General features: G+C 41.6%; 1 protein-coding gene across 1 annotated transcript; it reads right to left on the minus strand.

The window, feature by feature from the left end:
- Positions 1–508: 508 nt before the first annotated feature.
- LOC124647519 (CSC1-like protein At4g02900) lies at positions 509–5378 on the minus strand. The gene is made up of 11 exons (XM_047187449.1): positions 5065–5378; positions 4738–4887; positions 4150–4285; positions 3884–3985; positions 3494–3613; positions 3295–3375; positions 2800–3140; positions 1910–2155; positions 1473–1797; positions 964–1197; positions 509–864 (listed from the first exon to the last, which is right to left on the minus strand). The coding sequence occupies exons 1-11, from the start codon at positions 5376–5378 to the stop codon at positions 610–612; spliced, it is 2304 nt and encodes a 767-aa protein (XP_047043405.1). The 3' UTR covers positions 509–609.
- Positions 5379–13344: the final 7966 nt, after the last annotated feature.

A 13344-nucleotide genomic window follows, 5' to 3' on the forward strand; every position in this document is an offset into this window, starting at 1 on the left:
GGCACAGAAATGTACAAAGTATGCCACATATTGGAAAGAATGCTCAGTTTGAGATGACATTACTCCAAAATTTAACACGAAAGAAAATTTCACTTCTGTTGCTAACATTGCACTTTCCAAGAACTGGATAGGATAGCCTGGATAATTTTGGTTTCAGCATTTTTTCAGTTGCTGTTTCTGTTGCTTTGTTTTCTTCATGAAATTGTAACTTTTGTGTCCAACTATAAATGCTTGTTGACCCTAATTTGTTTTGGTGGAAATTAGTTTAGACATATCCGAACTTTTCAGAACTCTGGTGGCTTACATTTATATGACTTTATTACATGCCCTTGCATCGTAATGCCAAATTGTTCTAGTGTAAGTACTTAATAATTCAACTAAATACTGTAAGTTTGAGTAGTTGATTTTTAAGTGCTCAGAGACTCAGATCATTATCTTGCAGTAGTTCTAAATTTGCAATTTCATTGCGCCAGCACATGCTAATGTAGTGGTGCAACTGTTGAGCATGTATGGTGTACATTCTGCCACATCTTGCATTTCCTTTTTGCACGAACATGTACAAGATCACCAAAAATCTAGAAACTTTACATTTGCTCATGAAAGAAATCTTCAGGCAGGGCGCATCCGACTGAATTCTCCTTCATTAGTGCCAGAACTGGAATTGAACTTACTATCTACTGGTGTGTTCATGCGAGCCTGCCGCCTCGTCGCAACTAGTGGGTTCTTCTCTTCTTCATCCATGGCAACAAGTTCATACATGTCATTTTTCTGGAAGACTGGGTGCACATATGCATCCTTCAGGTATTCCCTCAAATTCAAGGTCGGGTCATTTGCCCGTTCCAATGTGTCCTTCACCATGGCTTCCTGCAAAACCAAACAGTAAGTATATACATCAAGATTGTTGTAGCTTAATATGTGGCACTTATGATGAACATGTGCATGAGGAATAGGTGTCAATCCTACCTGCAAAGGGAACTTTATAAACGCTGGTTCAAACCGACCTTTGCAAACATAGTGGAACCATATGGTCAGTACAGGAAGAGGAAGAAGAGCGACAGTGGATTTCTCTGCTTCCTGTGTGCTCAGCAGTCCTAGTAGGAGGATTTGTGATACTATTAATGCAGCAACAAGTCGCCTTTGCACATCTGGCCAGAATAGCGCACCGCTCTCGTATTGCTGGCTATAGACATTAATGATCTTGTAACGAAAGAAGCAGAAAAATGTATTAGTAGCCTGTGCTAATAGAAGAATGAAGGCAGCCTAGAAGGCATATTATTTTCGTCTGCTACAGGAAACATTCACCTGGGTACTAAGAATGGCATGAACAGTTATGATCATAAATATGTGTGTTGTGACAATTTGATGTGATGACAGGAAACATGCTTGTGCAGAACCTTACAAAAAGAAATAAAAAAACATACAGGTGAAAGAACATAAAGAAGCATGACTTGGACTCGAGCGAGGACTAATACCTGGTGTCTGAAAACGAGATAGGCAAGGCTGAAGAACACAATAATGAAAGGAAGAAGGATTGGTGTGACAACAGCATATACAAGTCCTAGGAGGAAGTACAATTGTATTCGTGGTTCAGTGGTGCCAAAATCCAAGCTCCCAGGGTCCATGGCCTGCTCGCGATCCTGTTCAGTCCTGACCAATAAAGCATTCTTTATATGGAACATGACCAGTGGCTTCAACCTAAGAACTTCAGCAGCGACACCAGCCCATCCATCAACCATTACATATGTGATGAAAAATGTTGCTTTCATGGGAATTGATTCTCCAACAGTCTCTGGAATTCTTGTGGCAACAGAAGGAGAAGAAATGACAAAACATTTAGATGGCAGTAAATAAAAGTAGTTATACCAGAAATACCATTAATGCATAAAATTGATGGAAATATCAGGCTTACTTGTTAGCTGGCTGGTGGATAAAAGTGTCAAGCTGTTGGAATGCTGTTCCAGTTATTACACTCCCCAAGAATACATTGACAAAAATGAACAAAAAGTATTTCGACGCTGTCGTCCTGTCCAATCCAGAGATTGATATGTGGCCTTCAATCTTGCTCATGGTCATTAGAATCATTGGGAGCAGTATAAGGAATATTTTTAATGCGATCCCTGGCAAGAAACCTTGAATAACTGACTTCAAAGAATTTCTGCAAGACATTGCATTGATAATGAAAAATGGACCCAAAAGGCAATATCTTCCATACTAATCAAGGTAGAATAGAGTATAACTTTTAGTAATCAAGGTTTCCAGCACTGGGAAAATATAACTTCTTACAAAAAGAGATAGTACATCATGGCTACTCACTTTATATCATGTTCAAATCGGACTTTTAGGTTCTTGATTTCCATGTGCTTTTCAATATTGTCCAATGTAGCAACTCTCAAGGAAGGAGTATATTATGAAACAGACTTTACACTATATAAGATGGTATGATGCTCTTGTTACATGATGTTAAGAATGTCTACTGATGAACTGCAAATGTTGGACATCAAAATTGGCTAAACTGCTCCATAACCATATAATTGAAAAGATCATCCCAGTTGGAGTGGACCATTGCCATGCCACTGGCATTTGGCCCTGTAGGCCACTTGAAAGCCTCACATGTCATGGTAATTTGAAGTTGGTAATTTGAAGTTGGTACATCTTTTCGATGGAACCAAGCTAATTTATCAAATTGAAATGTGTACACGATAGCTCTTAGGCAATGACTAACCTATTAGGATGGCAGGATTCAGAAAATCCTTTCTGTTACTGAAAATTCAACTATAAGCTAGTAGCAATTTAACTCACCTTTCTATTATGGGTTTCAAGAAAGGGAGCACCCGCTCAAGGTCATCTACATTTGCCAAGGATTGCACAAATGCAATTGGTATCATGAAGAAAAATGTCAGGAAGAAGACCGCAATGGCCATGATAAGCCTCCTAACCGAGAGCTCAACAAAAGGGATTGCGAGATTAGGCCAGTAGATGTCACGAGGTTCTGGAGCCCACTCGGTTAGCCAGACCGTCGGATTACTAGTCTGCTGTGTTTGAGCACAAACAGCAGCCCCCCACTGACTTTTGAAAGACACAAATGCTGCAGGCATGATAGAGTTAGGGTCACTCATCACCTTTTGTCTCTCCTCATCTTCCTGCAAGACAAATTAAAGATTATCAGTATCGGTCAGTATTATGGACGTACAATGAGCTGTGCTGTACAATCGAAGGAAGGATGGTGCTTGATAGTCTGATGACTATCAAGATAATGAAATTGAACGGGACCATTCCTTTCAATGAAGCTAGTACCTGTTTACACAGCTCCTCAATTGCTGATTTGTAATACTCTATAGCATCCACTCTTTGGCCCCAAAGACCCCACAGTCCTGTCTATAAAAGAGGTAGTTGAGTCATACCACTTGTAAGATTATATCATACAGTGAAATAGCTTTGTTATAGATGAAAAATAAGCTTTAATTTGCATGCTTTGCAAATGAGGATATCATACCTTCACAGTTGGTTTCTTTGCAGGTCTACGAGCATGCTGATTTTCGTAGTAGACCAGCCAGTTGTGCAATCCTTTCTTCTTCTCAACCAAACCGGCAAGGGCGTTTGCATTGTATACAATCTGTTGATCAAATACTCAACAAATTACTTCAAATGGGATAAAAAAAATCAACTTGAATTTTGTTATACATGGGATCCTTCTTTACAGAAGAGTAGACAAATGCTTCTACTTCAGACGAAGAGTATAGAAGATCTTGCACTTCAGCTCAAGAGTAAAAAAACAACTGAAATAAATATAGCTTGCTTCAATTCTTTTTTTCTTGGTTTTCAATAATATTTTTTATTCACCATAACAATGCCACAGTTCTCAGAAGATCGGAAAAAGTGAAACCTGATGACTAAGGTAATGATCCCGATGATTCACAGCAAAAAAGTGCTCAACATGCTCACTAACTGTTTCGTCTGTGTCCGGCGGTACATTTCTCACAAGTACCTAAATAAAGCAGGACAATGGTTAAGAATAGGAAACTCTATACAACATTAAGTTTGTGCTAAAAAGAGCTCTAACGGAACAAGTGTAGAACCATGCAAAGTTAACATTAAATCTGATGAATACTCAAATCCATTAGTTAAACTGGTACGGAAAATACATCTTACTGTGTACTGATCAGGTCGACGATTCTGATTAGCAAGAAAGCGCAATCTCATAGTTGTGACAACTTTGTATTCATGATACAACACGTAAAATGTCCAAAAGGTAAACACATAGGCCATCACTATGTGTGCCCAAAACCTATGAAAATATACAACAGTTCAGTAGAACACTTGTCAGCCAAAGTGAAGAGGCAAGCACTGAAAAATACATGCATAAGAAGAGATAATTTGTAGCTATATGAACAGGCAGGTGCTTGGGAAAAAATAATTTATTTCATACAATTTTAATTGCAGATATGAAGTTTTTGTCTTGCTCAGGATATATGCAGAGCCTGCCTATGGTTTTTCTGGAAGCACCTACAGTTCAGTATTATCCCTAAATCATTGAAATACTTCAAACTGTTTTTTCTCGTACGACACAACTACATGATGGTAGTTAGTACTAAGATCAATGATATAGAATAATACGTCAACTTTAGCGATCTTGAAATACTCAGGAACACACATCACATAACTCTTCAAAGAAACAACACATGATCCATGCTGGTGTTGCAAGTAGTACACTATAGATGGAGTAAAGAGAAGTATCACCTTTTTGAACCTTTTCCAAGATTCGATATCGAAAGCTTGTCAATTTCATCATAATTTAGAGTCTTCTCATTTTCCAAGGTTCCACTAGTCCAATTAACAGGTACTAGGACAATGAATGCCAGCACAGCAATTGGCACAAATATTTTTAAACTGTAAAGCAAGAAAGCAATGCCCAATCAGTAAATGTAATCTGTTTGCCTATCACAATCAGCGTGATCTACATGTGTAGTAGAGAACTCGAGGTCATCCTTTTGGAGCTTGGAAGACATGAAAGTGAAACACAAAATAAAGTTATGTGATATTGAGAAACATGAATATTATGCTGACCCAAGAAGATAGATGCGGACATATACTGCGGAGTCTAATCCTGCGTGTTCAATTAACTCAGGTTCTGGCATTTGCAGCGCTGCGGGCATCCAGTTCAGAAACCGGAGATATGTCGACATATCAGCATTGACAAATTTGGAGAAACCAGCTCTTGTGCCTCTTGGGCTGCTTCTTGTCCCTTTGAGGTACCATCTTGGAAAGTATACTCGATCATTAATAGGTTGTATCCTCAGAAGTGCAAACGCTAGAAGAAAACCCAGTGCGGATAATATGTTTATTCCCGCAGCGATGCCAATGTCGTTCAGAGAACCCATCTCTCTCTACAGAGACTCACTCCAGAACACGTTTCATTGAAATGTAGTTAAATGCAAGGCTAATATCTGCAGAGAAAAGAAGAAATGGTAACAAAAAAATGTGTGTTAGAGTTAAAATATTGGAATGTCTATCTCTTGCCAGCTTGAATGAAATCAGGTCATGATCATTAGCAACTCAAATGTCCTGATAGATTATGAACGTCAAATTCAAGTGACTATTTTTTTTCGGGCTAGTTGGAATGCTTGCTGCAGTTCATATCTAAACTCCATACTACACAAATCTGTATAGCCATATATAGCAATAACATGCGCACCCCTCTACAATGACCGGTCAAACTAGCTGAACAACATATTTTGTTGTTTTGAATGGTTGAAACCACAGAATTAAGAAGAGTCAGAGGCAGGAAGTGTCTGCATTTTTTGCACAGTATAAATAAAGTCAATCAGTTATTGGTACCTGAGTCTGATTATAAGACGGAAACATATTATCGGCTTGTCAATATAATTTCTACCCTCAGCAGATTCTGCTTGAACATATATAGTAACTAGTGTCACTCTCATTCATGTAAAGATGTAGTTATTCAAGTGCTGGGCCCAAAATTAAAGGAAAATAATATAGAGAGAGGACACCGAATTTCCTAATTTTGCGTCTATCGCCTAATGCAAGCAATTCGTGCATACATTCGCATTATTTGATCCCATGACTGATTAATTACCCACAATGTCCAAGCAAACGCTAGAAGAATAGAACATCTGCAAAACTTTTCTCTATGCCGATAAACACATGAACGCCATCACACATGAAAAGAAGGCCATGGAATTTTCAATCAAGGCGTTCGAGATTGCATCGTGAGACAGGTAGGAGGGAATTTTACCTCCTAGGCGCCCCGGCCTCAGGCTTCGCCGGACGATGCTTCCTGTGGGAGGCGTGCGTGCGCCGCCGCGATCGGCGCGCCGGCCACCCGCTCGGGCAGAGACGGATGCGTGGGGGAGGGTCGGCAGGGAAACGAAGAGAGATTTGCGACGCCGTACGTTGAGATTACTTGGATTTGGTCAGGTTTTGGTTATTGGCTCTGGGATGGGACCGACGACGCCGGGCCGGCACGCCGCGTTTCCGGTTCCTCGCCTCGGATGGCGCGCGACTCCATTTGTGACCTGCTGCGGGTCGCGCCGGAAATAACGATATGGCGACAGGCGAGGGTGGCGGTGGCCAACTGAATTGTACTTTAGACAGGCTCAAAAAATAAAAATTGGATTTTGAATCAAATTGTACCTCTTTTTTCGAAAAAGTTCACCAATCTATCAGTAATCATCAACAACAATACAAAAAAAATTCAAAAATAATTAAAATTACAAACAGGTCATTAGACCACCTATATACTATTACGGAAACAAACAGCCGGTCACCGGATCACCTATCTACCGTTACGGACACTAGAGTGAGCCGAAGGAGCGCCACCGTCTTCGCCGACCCCCTTGGTTGAGTCGGGCAAAGCTTATTGTAGTGGAGTTTGCTGTCATCATGCTATTGCCCCAAGCGAACAACACAACAGATCACCAACCATTACCAACGATGAGAATCTAGATCAAAAAAGTTAGACTTGCAACCACACCAACAAATAGGAACATCGATTGAATCCTAGAGGACCCTGTCGGAAAACAGCTCCACACCCCCTCCACCTACGCTAGGTGGGCCACAGGAACGTGGACAGAGCGGGAGGACCTTATTCTCATTTCAGGATGTCGTCGTCATCTCACCATCCCACAAAATACACTGATACAACCTTAAAAAAGAAAAACAGAAACCTCCAGCCAGCAAGGATCCGTGATGCACCGCAACTTCAAGGCCCCAAGGTCACCGGAGGCGGAACAGAATGGTTGCATTACCGGTGAGGGGTGGCGGAAACCCTAGATTGGTGTTGGAACCAAATGTTACCTTAACACTTACAAATTTTTTTCTAGGATATGATCGGAGCTAACGATAATTTGGTTATTTATTTAATTGTTTGGCCAAACAAACATGTACTCAAATTATTTCCGCTATTTTTTTTGTTCGAAGCACGCTAGAGTTTAGTAAGTGCAAACCAAAGCATCATATATTTTCCATTTCGAAAAAAAAGTATCATATATTTCTCCTTTTGTCGATTTTCTTCTTTGCGTTTCCTTTCTAGATTTATTTTACTGTTGTTTTCATTTGTAAAGCTTCTTTTCTAGTAGTAATTTTTTATGATTCTTTGTTTGATGTAGTTTTTTCTCAAACCCTCCTTCATATTTTTTCATGAACCAAGTGATTTTGCATTTTTTTTCACACAAAAATATCATGAATACGCATGGGCCACTTTCATCTTAATTTCAACTACTCCCCATGACTCCATGTCCCAAATTAGTTGTGGTAGCTTTGGTCGTATTTGGTCTAGATACGGTGTTTAGCATGTAGGTTCACTTATTTTGGAAAAATAAATAACAACTAATTTGGAACAGAGAGAGTAAGAAACAATTTTCTTGACCCAGAGGAACATTGTTTTTGTGATGACTCATGTGGGCTCTCTGAATATATTCTAGCACATAGACCTTGTTTTTACACTTTATGTTTGCACCAATATTATTGAAGTATTATGTGTGTAATATAGATTTTTTTCCACTAGTCTAGCACACAGACCTTGTTTTACACTTTATGTTTGCACCAATATTATTGAAGTGTTATGTGTGTATTATAGGTTTTTTTCCACTAGCAAGTATTATTTTGTCTTCGACACACTGTCCATGAATGCATTGATTAATTTGTTACCAGTTCTTGCATGCCTATAATAATTGGGGTTTTGTAATAAAGAACACGTCATGCACACCCCTTGTGTGTGTGGAAAATTGTAGTGAATTCTTTTATCAAGTTCTGTGCTAGTCGAGTTGCTTATTTTCCCAAGAGACACCACTTTTGTGAGTTTATTTGCGGAAGGCTTGATAGGCAATATTCACAACTGTTGGTTGTCAATTTTTCGTAGATTATTGCTCTAAGTAATCTTTCTTCGCTCGCTTACATATTTTCTGGGATACTATGGGTGTCACACTTCTAGCTTGCAGACCTAATCTGGAGATGGAGGTCTTCACAACCACGGATTGAGTTTTAGTGCCTAGGTATATGTGCATGATTTGTTTTATTGACATTATCGTGTTCATTTCTATTTGTACCCCAGAAAAGAACATAACTGAGACTTGAAGCAAAGTCGCATACTTATAGAGGAGGAAGGTATGGAGTCAAGTACTTTCCAAGTTTGTTCAATTTGGTTCAATTGCATTTAAAAAAGTAGGAAAAGGCTCACGTGGGCCAAGCATGCATGGTGGAATTGGTAGATCAACTTCTTCTATATATAAAGGATGAAGATGTTACCAAAGCGATCACAGGTCCGGTAGTAGCCAGGCGGTTCTCGGTGCCACATTATGTATTGTTCAATTCTCGCTGTACAAACTAGGCATTGGAGGCACTGGGAATTTATTCAGAAGGGCCACTGCATGATTCAGCTAAGCTTGAGCAGGCAGGTCTAGTATAAGGCGAGCTCCTTCCAGTGGAGCCAAAGTTTGTATCTGCTTCTATCACTTCTGGAGAGAGCAGTAGAATTTCTTGAGAAAAAACAAGAAAATGCCACCTTGACTATGAAGAACAATACCAATCCCTCCGCTGGCGGACTTCGCTTCACAAGGTCATGCATCAAGGGTGAACATATCCCTCTGTACTACCAAGCGGGGGAGTACTCCGGCTGCACCGTGTGCAAATTGTAACCGTGGGATGTGTCAACAAGGGACAGGACTGAACTTGTTATGATCTGCGGGCACTTCCCTTGTTTCTTTTGCAAAACGACCCAGTGAAATGTTCACCTTGCAGCCAGAAACCCCCCAGATTTATTCTCTCGTCCCGTTGAAAATAGAAACCAAAATATAGTAAGATTCAAAATCGAGCTACGTTCTCTCAAACCTCGGAGGCCTGATGCATGCGGCGCATCGAATTGGACCTCACTGGGGTCATATCCTCGAGCATCAGACCAGCCCTGCTGTCCTATGCGGCGGTAGCGACAAGGCTAATCTGAATTTGGAACCAGGCATCGAACATCCATTATTTCACGAGGACCCCTTATTTCTCTGGGTCTGAAATTACCTTCAGTTTTCAAGACATAGTAGGTTTGTTCGTTTTTTTAACACAACACGGCGCTTTCTCTAGTATTTAAAAAGACTAAACTGGTTTCCTAGTCTCCTAGCCACCGATACATCAAACCTTTCATCGTTCTTGACCTAGCCTTCATCGCTCTTCGACAGTTCCGTCGTCCCGCAAGTGCCAAACTAGGCCAAGCCCAACAACCTCGCAAGGAACATGAACTCACACCCCTCCGCATCCACTCCACCCTGCTCCCACCGACCATGAGATGCGGACGGACGCCGCCCTAGACGACGGCGAGATCTGGAGGGACGCCACCCCAGGCGACAACGCGGTCCGGAGGGAAGGGACTTAAACGACTGAGCCTGGAGTGGGGCTGTGGCGCAGCGTGCTCTCCGTGACAGAGGCCAGTGGCAGTCGAGACCCCCTTGCTCACGCACTCTCTCTGAGGGAGTCATCCTCCACTGCCTCCCGAAGCAGGGCGCCGACAAGCTCCGACGGTCCGAATCAAGACCTCTCCCAATTTGCCGCTTACCGAGCTGAACGCCACTCGGCAAACAATCATCTGCAAAATGGCACAAGTAAATATTCGTCTTCTCGGGAGCCAACTGAATTGCACTTTGGACCAGCTTAAAAAAAATAAGAATTGGAATTTGAATCAAATTGTACGACCTCTTTTTTCCGAAAAAGTTCACTGATCCATAAAAAATCATCAACAACAATACAAAAAAATCTTTAAAGTAATAAAAATATATAAATAGGTCACTGAACCACCTAACTATTACATACACTTGAGTGAGCTGAAGGCGCGCCGCCGTGTCCTCGCGATCCTCTCACTTGAGGTGGGCAAGGTTTGTCGTAGTGAAGTTTGTTGTCATCGTGCTAATGCCCCAACCGAATAACACACCAGGCAGCAACCATCACCAACAAATAAGAATTGTAGATCAGAAGAGTTAGACCTGCAACCACACGTTAACATCAGAACCAAATTTTACCGTAACACTTCAATTGTTTTCTAGGATAGGGTCGAAGCTAACCATAGTTCCATTTGTTTATTTAATTGTTTGGCCAAACAAACATGTACAATACTTTCCCCTTCGAAGCATCATATGTTTCTCCTCTTGTCGACGTTCTTCTCTACGTTCCGTTTATAGTTTTATTTTACTGCTATTTTCGTTTTTAAAGCCTCCTTTCTATCAATTTGTTATGATACTTTATTTTGCGTAGTTTTTGCTCAAACCTTCCTTCATATATTTTTTGTGAATGGGTGATTTTGTATTTTTTTCAGACAAAAATAATATGAATACACATGTGCCATTATCTTGATTTAAACTACTCCCTCTGTCCTAAATTAGTTGTGGTAGTTTTGGTCATATTTGATTACAGATGTATCTAGATATATTTTATCGTATAGATTTGTTTATTTTGAAAAAAAGTTACGGCAACTAATTTGGTAGTGAGGAAATAGGAAAAAAAATTCTTGACGCATAAGAACATTGTTTTTGTGCGAGGCTCATGTGAGCTCTGTGAATATACGCTAGCACATATGCCTTGTTTTACACTTTATGTTTGCACCAATACTATTTAAGTATTATGTGTGTAATATACTGTAGAATTTATCCATTAGCTAGTACTCCATCTTTGCCAAAATATAGTCATTTGTTTTTTCAAAAGTTAAACGATATAAAGTTTGATCAAGTATTTTTAAAAATATATTAACATTTAGAATACCGAATCAGTACCACTAGATTCATCGTAATGTATATTTTCTTGCATTTAGTATCGTAGATAAATATATTTTTCTAATATACTCGGTCAAAGTTGATGATGTTTGATTTTTCAGATAAAAACTTATATGCATTATATTTATATTATGGTAAGGAGGGAGTATTAGTTTGATTTTGGCACAGTCCATGGGTGCATTGATTAATGGAAAAAGTTAACCCAAAGCGCCACATAAATCAGCCTCCCGTGCGACGTTTTCATTAAAAGCGCATCACACAGACCCATACCACACCTATTTATTTACTCATTTTTCCCACAAAAGCTTTACTGGCACACACGCACGCCCAACCTTATCCCATGACCACCATGGGGAGCACCCCCGCCCGGGGGCCAGCAGGCCGCCGTCAAGCACGGTTGCGGGAGGCCGCAGCGAGCACCACATCGGGTGGTACCTCTCCGCGCGAGGTTGAGGAACTCCGTCGGGAGGCCGCCCTGGGTGGCTGCCGTCGAGCACCGCCACGGGTGGTCGCCGCGGGTGGCACCTCTGCAACAACACAACACCCTAATGGTAGTACGGATGCACACAACCAAGAAATAAAAAAACAAACTAAGAAACAAAAAAGTCCCGCTACGGTATTCCGGCCCTGACAGCAACAATACAATCACCACCAAGACAACACCTGAACTCCAGTCTCTTCAAAAGCAACGCCTTCAAGAAGGGAACAAAGCACAAGCACAGTCGTCGCCCGATCAAAGATCTCGGGTTTTCACCCTGGACATAGTCCCTGCTCTCAAAACAATGGCTTCAACAAGGTTATTGCTAGTCACAACCAATTAAGGTAGGACTCTGAACTTCACCTATGTTGTTGTCCCGCTTCCATACTGTTGCTTCAAAATCCAGAACACCAAGCAAATCCCTCAACAGCGCAGAGACTCGAAACTCCTTTGGTAGTCCTCCAACCCAACCTTCATGATATTCTCTGCCTCTTTGTATTCACCACGGATCAAGATGTCAGTTGATGGTAACAAAGAGTAGAGCTTCGCGCCGCTCCCTCCAGACTCAAACGGTCGGAATAAAAATATGGGTGCGCACAACCGAATACCACCCGATCCAGCGAACTCCAGGCATAAGTGTAGTGTTACATCCACCGGTGGAGCCTTTCGGAACACACCACTTCGACCAGATGAAGACGGACCGGCCATATGGAGGTCTCCATCTTCGCACAAGAAGGACCATAGGACCACCACCTTTATTCTCCGAAGCAGACGAGCAGGCCCCCACGTACCGCCATCCGCTGGCCAACGGCGATGAAGGAGGACTCGATGGATGGCGGCCGACGCTACTAGATCATCCTCTCCCCGCAAGATCGCCGCCCCCTCCTCGCGCCGCCAACTGAAGCCGACGAAGTTCAAAGATTGTATGATGTAAAAGATTAAAAAAAGAAATTATTTGAGAGGAAAAAAGAGCTAGTGTGGATCTTTGATGCACTATGAACACTCCATATACAGGTGTGAAGTTAGCACCTGTTAGAAAGTCGTCTCTCTACACACCCCGCTATTTAGGTCTCCTGTCGAACACATAGACATTGAACCATTGAGAAATCATTTTTTTTCAATGTTCCTCGTTTTTGCTTCGTCTCTTAATTTCCTTATATATGGAGGATGTCCCTCACATCGTGGGTACTAGGCCTTGAAACAAAACTCGAAGCCTGCAAGCTAAACTCGTAACTCAAGGCCATGGGTCTTTCTCCTCCCTCACCCCGCCGGCGAGGCCATGGGTTCCCTCATCCTCTGTTTGTCGCTCCGGCGATGAGAGGGTGGCGAAACTCGGCTATCCGCTTTAGCTGCTCTGTTAGGGCTAGGGTTTGTGTGTCCCATGCTGGTGGTTCCGTGGCGACAGCTTAGGCGGTTGTTGGAATAATTTTCTCTGGTCCCAGCTCCATCTCCGCACCGTTCCCAACGACAAGGTGGAGGGAATCGTTTGATTTCTTTTCTATCCCTCTGGTGGTGTGGTGGATCTATTGTATTTATCCATGGTAACACGGGATCAAAAGTTTTACTTAGCTCAACCATTACATATTAACTTGACCATCAACA

The sequence above is a fragment of the Lolium rigidum genome, chromosome 4 (assembly GCF_022539505.1).
Source record: "Lolium rigidum isolate FL_2022 chromosome 4, APGP_CSIRO_Lrig_0.1, whole genome shotgun sequence".
Lineage (NCBI taxonomy): Eukaryota > Viridiplantae > Streptophyta > Magnoliopsida > Poales > Poaceae > Lolium > Lolium rigidum.

Coding starts and splice junctions, on each gene's coding strand:
- LOC124647519 (XM_047187449.1), bottom strand. CDS start 5,378: ATGGGTTCTCTGAACGACATTGGCATCGCTGCGGGAATAAACATATTA. Junction 2,156..2,799: donor TTGAAACCCATAATAGAAAG/GTGAGTTAAATT, acceptor AATGTCTTGCAG/AAATTCTTTGAAGTCAGTTA. Junction 865..963: donor TTATAAAGTTCCCTTTGCAG/GTAGGATTGACA, acceptor TTGGTTTTGCAG/GAAGCCATGGTGAAGGACAC.